The sequence below is a fragment of the Pan troglodytes genome, chromosome 10 (genome assembly GCF_028858775.2).
Source record: "Pan troglodytes isolate AG18354 chromosome 10, NHGRI_mPanTro3-v2.0_pri, whole genome shotgun sequence".
In the NCBI taxonomy this organism is placed as follows: domain Eukaryota; kingdom Metazoa; phylum Chordata; class Mammalia; order Primates; family Hominidae; genus Pan; species Pan troglodytes.
Window position 1 is genome coordinate 37,182,919 of NC_072408.2, and position 7,812 is coordinate 37,190,730.

The window sequence follows — 7,812 nt, forward strand, 5'->3', positions numbered from 1 at the left end:
CCTCCAGTATGCTTGGCCATTGAGGGCCAGGAGGTTAACTGTCTCCTGGACACTGGCGCAGCCTTCTCAGTCTTACTCTCCTGTCCTGGACAACTGTCCTCCAGATCTGTCACTATCCGAGGGGTCCTAGGACAGCCAGTCACTAGATACTTCTCCCAGCCACTAAGTTGTGACTGGGGAACTTTACTCTTTTCACATGCTTTTCTAATTATGCCTGAAAGCCCCACTCCCTTGTTAGGGAGAGACATCCTAGCCAAAGCAGGGGCCATTATACACCTGAACATAGGAGAAGGAACACCTGTTTGTTGTCCCCTGCTTGAGGAAGGAATTAATCCTGAAGTCTGGGCAACAGAAGGACAATATGGATGAGCAAAGAATGCCCATCCTGTTCAAGTTAAACTAAAGGATTCCACCTCCTTTCCCTACCAAAAGCAGTACCCCTTAGACCCGAGGCCCAACAAGGACTCCAAAATATTGTTAAGGACCTAAAAGCCCAAGGCCTAGTAAAACCATGCAATAGCCCCTGCAATACTCCAATTTTAGGAGTATAGAAACCCAACGGACAGTGGAGGTTAGTGCAAGATCTCAGGATTATCAGTGAGGCTGTTGTTCCTCTATACCCAGCTGTACCTAACCCTTACACTCTGCTTTCCCAAATACCAGAGAAAGCAGAGTGGTTTATAGTCCTGGACCTTAAGGATGCCCTTTTCTGCATCCCTGTACATCCTGACTCTCAATTCTTGTTTGCCTTTGAAGATCCTTCAAACTCAACATCTCAACTCACCTGGACTGTTTTACCCCTAGCGTTCAGGAATGGCCCCCATCTATTTGGCCAGGCATCAGCCCAAGACTTGAGCCAGCTCTCATACCTGGACACTCTTGTCCTTTGGCACGTGGATGATTTACTTTTAGCTGCCTGTTCAGAAACCTTGTGCCATCAAGCCACCCAAGCACTCTTAAATTTCCTCACTACCTGTGGTTACAAGGTTTCCAAACCAAAAGCTCAACTCTGCTCACAGCAGGTTAAATACTTAGGGCTAAAATTACCCAAAGGCACCAGGGCCCTCAGTGAGGAATGTATCCAGCCTATACTGGCTTATCCTCATCCCAAAACCCTAAAGCAACTAACAGCATTCCTTGGCATAACAGGTTTCTGCCGAATATGGATTCCCAGGTACGGCAAAATAGCCAGACCATTATATACACTAATTAAGGAGACTCGGAAAGCCAATACCCATTTAGTAAGATGGACACCTGAAGCAGAAGCAGCTTTCCAGACCCTAAAAAAGGCCCTAACCTAAGCCCCAGTGTTAAGCTTGCCAGCGGGGCATGACTTTTCTTTATGTCACAGAAAAAAAACAGGAATAGCTCTAGGAGTCCTTACACAGGTCCGAGGGATGAGCTTGTAACCCGTGGCATACCTGAGTAAGGAAATTGATGTTGTTGCAAAGGGTTGGCCTCATTGTTTATGGGTAGTGGCGGCAGTAGCAGTCTTAGTATCTGAAGCAGTTAAAATGATACAGGGAAGAGATCTTACTGTGTGGACGTCTCATGATGTGAACAGCATACTCACTGCTAAAGGAGACTTGTGGCTGTCAGACAACCATTTACTTAAATATCAGGTTCTATTACTTGAAGGGCCAGTGCTGCAAGTGCGCACTTGTGCAACTCTTAACCCAGCCACATTTCTTCCAGACAATGAAGAAAAGATAGAACATAACTGTCAACAAGTAATTGCTCAAACCTATGCCACTCGAGGGGACCTTCTAGAGGTTCCCTTGACTGATCCCGACCTCAACTTGTATACTGATGGAAGTTCCTTTGTACAAAAAGGACTTCAAAAAGCGGAATATGCAGTGGTCAGTGATAATGGAATACTTGAAAGTAATCCCTTCACTCCAGGAACTAGCGCTCAGCTGGCAGAACTGATAGCCCTCACTTGGGCACTAGAATTCGGAGAAGGAAAAAGGGTAAATATAAATACAGGCTCTAAGTATGCTTACCTAGTCCTCCATGCCCATGCATCAATATGGAGAGAAAGGGAATTCCTAACTTCCGAGGGAACACCTATCAAACATCAGGAAGCCATTAGGAGATTATTATTGGTTGTACAGAAACCTGAAGAGGTGGCAGTCTTACACTGCTGGGGTCATCCGAAAGGAAAGGAAAGGGAAATAGAAGGGAACTGCCAAGCGGATATTGAAGCCAAAAGAGCCGCAAGGCAGGACCCTCCATTAGAAATGCTTATAGAAAGACACCTAGTATGGGGTAATCCCCTCTGGGAAACCAAACCCCAGTACTCAGCAGAAGAAATAGAATGGGGAACCTCATGAGAACATAGTTTCCTCCCCTCAGGATGGCTAGCCACTGAAGAAGAAAAAATACTTCTGCCTGCAGCTAACCAATGGAAATTACTTAAAACCCTTCACCAAACCTTTCACTTAGGCATTGATAGCACCCATCAGATGGCCAAATCATTATTTACTGGACCAGGCCTTTTCGAAACTATCAAGCAGATAGTCGGGGCCTGTGAAGCATGCCAAAGAAATAATCCCGTGCACTGCAGGCCATACATTTCAATCCCTGTATCTTTACCCTCCTTGTTAAGTTTGTCTCTTCCAGAATCAAAGCTGTAAAACTACAAATAGTTCTTCAAATGGAGCCGCAGATGCAGTCCATGACTAAAAACTACTGTGGACCCCTGGACTGGCCTGCTAGCCCATGCTCCAATGTTAATGACATTGAAGGCACCCCTCCCGAGGAAATCTCAACTGCACAACCCCTACTATGCCCCGATTCAGCAGGAGGCAGTTAAAGTGGTCGTTGGCCAAACTCCCCAACAGCAGTTGGTTTTTCCTGTTGAGAGGGGATACTGAGAGACAGGACTAGCTGGATTTCCTAGGCTGACTAAGAATCCCTAAGACTAGCTGGGAAGGTGACCACATCCACCTTGAAACACGGGGCTTGCAACTTAGCTCACATCCGACCAATCAGGTAATAAGAAAAGCTCACTAAAATGCTAATTAGGCAAAAACAGGAGGTAAAGAAATAGCCAATCATCTATCACCTGAGATCACAGCAGGAGGGACAATGATCGGGATATAAACCCAGGCATTCGAGCCAGCAACAGCTACCCTCTTTGGTCCCCTCCCTTTGTATGGGAGCTCTGTTTTCACTCTATTAAACCTTGCAACTGCACTCTCTTTTGGTCCATGTTTATTATGGCTCGAGCTCATCTTTCGCTCGCCGCCCACCACTGCTGTTTGCTGCCATTGCAGACCCACCATTGACTTCCATCCCTCCAGATCCAGCAGGGTGTCCGCTGTGCTCCTGATCCAGTGAGGCACCCATTGCTGCTCCGGATTGGGCTAAAGGCTTGCCATTGTTCCTGCACAGCTATGTGCCCGGGTTCATCCTAATCGAGCTGAACACTAGTCACTGGGTTCCATGGTTCTCTTCCGTGACCCACAGCTTCTAATAGAGCTATAACACTCACTGCTTGGCCCAAGATTCCATTCCTTGGAATCCGTGAGGCCAATAACCCCAGGTCAGAGAACACAAGGCTTGCCACCATCTTGGATGCAGCCTGCCACCTTCTTGGTAGCTCTGGGAGCAAGGAACCCCTGGTAACACTTATAGCAGCATGAAAACAGACTAATATACTGACCATATCAAGTCGGCTAACAAGATGAGGACTGACAATTTATCAGTAAACTTAATAATGTGGAGATCATTTGTGACCATGATAGTCACTGTTTCGATGGATTCATGGGTGCAAGGCTTGATTACAGTGGGTTCAAGAGAGAGTGGGAGGGGAAAAAATAGATAAAAAAATAAACAATCCTTTCAATTCTACTATCAGAGGAACAAGAAATAGAACAGTCACTGCAAAAGAAAAACTACGTAAAAAGAGGTTTGTTTGGTTTTGTTTTATAAGATGATAAGTAAAAGCCCAGCATATTTATATGCCAGTTAGAGAGATCTGGTAGACAATTAAAAATTACTGATGAAACAGAGAGAAGGAGACAGAGAAACAGAGAATTTCAGGGCCTGAACCTAGGAATGTACCTACATGTTCTTTCTATGTCAATTCTGTGGAAAACTCCAATAGAAGGCATGCCAGGAATGGTCTTCAGTTTTGAGCATTCTTATGACTCTGTCAAATCAATATCAGAAGAGCAGTGGTGGTAGAACCTAGGTGAGTTGAATAGTGGTTTTGAGGTGAAGACAAGTGTAAACTGTTACCAAGGAGTGTGTCAATGAAGGGAGGTTGAAAGATGAGTTTGTACCTTGAAGGAGGGCAGGATTTAAAAAAGTTACACTTAGGGTGGGGAAAAACATGACTCAGTTTATAGACTTGGAAGATGGAGTCAATGAAAATCATTCTTAAAATATGTGGTCATCTTGGCTAATTGAGAACCAACCACAGCATCTCGGATATTTTACAAGTAAGTGAAACTGAAGCCTATTTAAGAGGTTAGGTCATGATAGGTATTTTGTGTGGAACTGGAAGCTGTAGTTCCTAATCCTCAATTATGTAATTGTGTTTGAGCTTGTGAACTGTAATATCATTTTCTTTAGACATTAGGTCTTCGCTCTGTAGCCAGATGTAACTAATCATGCCTGCCCACCAATGCAATGCTTTCTAAGAATACAACGAGATGGCTCATAAACTCTGGACTCCTCTTGACCATATTGTAAAGATTAATGATAAGCTAAGTCTAATGATGTGTTGTATGACTAAGTTACTACTTTGTGACCAGTTAGATACCTATTGGTAAAAGCAGTCAAATTATGTATCTACCTTTTCACAATCAAGAAGGCTCAATGACTTTCTGAGGGGATAGTTGGAAAGAAATATATGAACTAAATCTATTTTATGTTTTAATATTTACAATTGAGTTTATTTTCAGGGAGGCCATATTTTTAGAAATGTCTGGGTATTTACTATTGAATGAAGAGAAAATATGTCAAGAGGATGAGAATAAGGGAGAAACTTTCTGATATAAAAAATGATTATATCAGACCTCATCAATGCTTTTTAATTACTGTGAAACAAGCACTGAGAATGTTACACAAACAAAACAAATGTTTTAACTTAATGTGGCACAGTAGTTTAATAACAAGATCCCAGATTTAGGAGTCAGACATATCTAGACTCCAATCTCTACTCTAACTCCCTACTTAATATACGAATTATTAATATCTCTAAGCCTCTATTTTATGTGTAAATTGGAAATAACACCTACTTTTCAGGGTTACTATGACTGTTATATGTAATGCAAGAGTGCATGATTCCCAGCACCCAGATTAAATAAAGATAGCTACTAACATTCTTTTTTTTTTACTCTTATTATTGAGTAACATGGGGCAAATAGGAAACATGGTTTTATTTCTGCCCGTGAAAATCTAGAGCAAATACTATATTTGTTCTGGAACAATGAGACCTACTCCTACACTTACCTCACTTATCTCACTCTGATAATTATAGATTTAAAGGAAAAGCTATACTTATGATCATACATTAGAGATCAAATAGTTGGGTCTAACTTGAAACTATACTTTGAGTGCTTCTGGAAATTATTTTTTATTTCCTCACTTACGAAATGTGGTTATTGAAAAAAGTATAGTCTTTGTCATGGGAAAGTTGTGGAGATCAAGGGAAATGACATACCAAAGCACTCAGAAAACTGTACAGTGCTCTATAAAGAATGGGTGTAAGCACCCAGGATCCCACAGGGGAAGCTGGATTCCCATGTTCTTATTGTGGTTGAGCTGGTATTTTTTGAATGATCCTAGGGCAAGTCCCTTAACTGTTCTTGGGGTCAGCAATGAGCCTCTACTGAAGAAAGAGCACCGAAAGTTGGTTACAAAGAGACGCTTTATTCGAATAAAGCTTCGCTTTGTAGCTTCCAGAGGCTCTTCAGAATAGGTAACGTAACATGCTCTCTAGAACACTGTCGTTGCATTTCAACATAGAGACCAAGAAAACTGAGAAAATGGTCTCTAAAGACTGCATTTTCTAGGAGTTTTTATGGAATTGCTACAGAGTGGAGTTGGCTATAGATAATTTAACAAAGGTTCATTGAGTATTTATGCATAGAAATGTACTGTCATATTCTGTAGGGGAAGGAAAGGCAGGCTTTTAAGGAGGCAAAGATTAATAAGATGAAGGGATAGATTCCTGCTCATCTCTACCACTATCTCAATGTGGTCCCAAAGAGTAGCAGAGACAGTGTCCAGAAGCCAGAAGAAGTGAGTGGTTCTGACTGGCAACCATCTGGCAAGGCCAGATATAATACATTAGGAAGTGGCAGGGATCACGGTGTTCACCAAGGATGCCAACAGGTAAAATCATGTTTGCCAAGACATTCTGGGAGTTTCACTACTATTTGGGAACTCTTGCATATAACCATTTGTACCAAGAACCAAAATTATAGTGAATGCGTCTCTTGTGCATTCTCACCATGACCTCCCTTTTGCCGATTTCTTCAGGCTCCTTCCACTTGGACTCAACCTCAAACCAGGTGTTTCTAAATAAGTAGTGTATATTTCTAATGCAGGAGGAGTGAGGCCTAAATGTAAAAAAGAACTATTAAAGCTAACTACTTTTTTTGTGTAAATAAGGTTGTGAGAAGAAAAAATTGTGAAGTTTTTTTTTTTATGCCCCCTCAAGGGAAAAATGAAGCCCACCTTTTAGAGCCAGGTGTTCTTTATAGTTAAGTGATAATGGCAAGGAGAAGCTAAGCTCACTGGACTTTTCACAGAGTAATAAAAGTTTATACTGGCTTTATTAACATGTATAATGTTAAACACATTGCATAAAAATAAAAAGAAAAATATGGTCTATATGTTCAATTCTTTTGCAAATCTCTCATGTCCACAGGTAACTGGGCAATTAGGTAGTCTAAAGTGGGCCCAGGTTCACCCCCTCCCTCACCCCACTTCATTGCTACAGATGCTAATATAAATCAATTAGGGGCTGACACAGCAATTGGCCGCCTGACAAATGTTCCATAATAATGCAGCTCAAGAGAATGTGGAATTTCTGAGGTGCTGGTTATAACGCTTTCAATAATAGCTGTAAATTCCATGCCATGTCAGCACAGGTGGAAAGCTGAGTCATAAATAAAATGTTTCCCCAATTCCTAAAGAGCTCCCTAGATGATTGACCAAAGTAAGTTGGGATTTAATTCAACCACTTAAGCTTTCAGGAAGTAAAAACCAGACCTTCATCAAATTTAGACCAAAAAAAAGGGAGGGAGGAAGGGGGGAGAATGTGTGTGTGGAGAATAGAGGGAAGGAAGAAAGGAAAGAACACTGGCTGCCAAGTATGGGAATGAGCACGGGCTGCTCCAGCTGAAGCCATTAGAGTACTCATTATTTGGAAAATAGTAAAAGACCCTGGCTAGACATGTGCTCAGTTCCATGGGAGTAATTAATGGAGGCACGCCACTGCCACTTCAGCCCCCTTCCTGGAGCACAGCATGTCATGCATGTGGTGACTTAAATTTTCCGTCGTATTTTAATGGCTAATGATGGAAGCACTCTAGCAGACCCCCCTTCCAGTTAGAGAAGCCTAGCCTAGCCTAGCCTAGCCCCCATTTGAATGGGGGATGAAGGGAAAGCTGAAGTTCTCACAAGCATTTTCTGGGCATCTCCCCAAGGAGATGTATTTTGTATTCTCTACAACTTTTAACATAACTCTAAAAACATAGTAAACACACTGATACTACATTGAAGAATGAATAAAATCAAAGGGTTGTCCTCAGAGATATATTTTAGGACATGTGAGATAAATACAGAAATATT

General features: G+C 42.1%; 1 protein-coding gene across 1 annotated transcript; it reads left to right on the forward strand.

Moving 5' to 3' along the window:
• Positions 1-740: 740 nt before the first annotated feature.
• Positions 741-3,429, forward strand: LOC129136578 (uncharacterized). Its single transcript, XM_054663891.1, has one exon. The coding sequence runs from the start codon at positions 1,515-1,517 to the stop codon at positions 2,331-2,333; it is 819 nt and encodes a 272-aa protein (XP_054519866.1). The 5' UTR covers positions 741-1,514; the 3' UTR covers positions 2,334-3,429.
• Positions 3,430-7,812: the final 4,383 nt, after the last annotated feature.

Coding starts and splice junctions, on each gene's coding strand:
- LOC129136578 (XM_054663891.1), top strand. CDS start 1,515: ATGATACAGGGAAGAGATCTTACTGTGTGGACGTCTCATGATGTGAAC.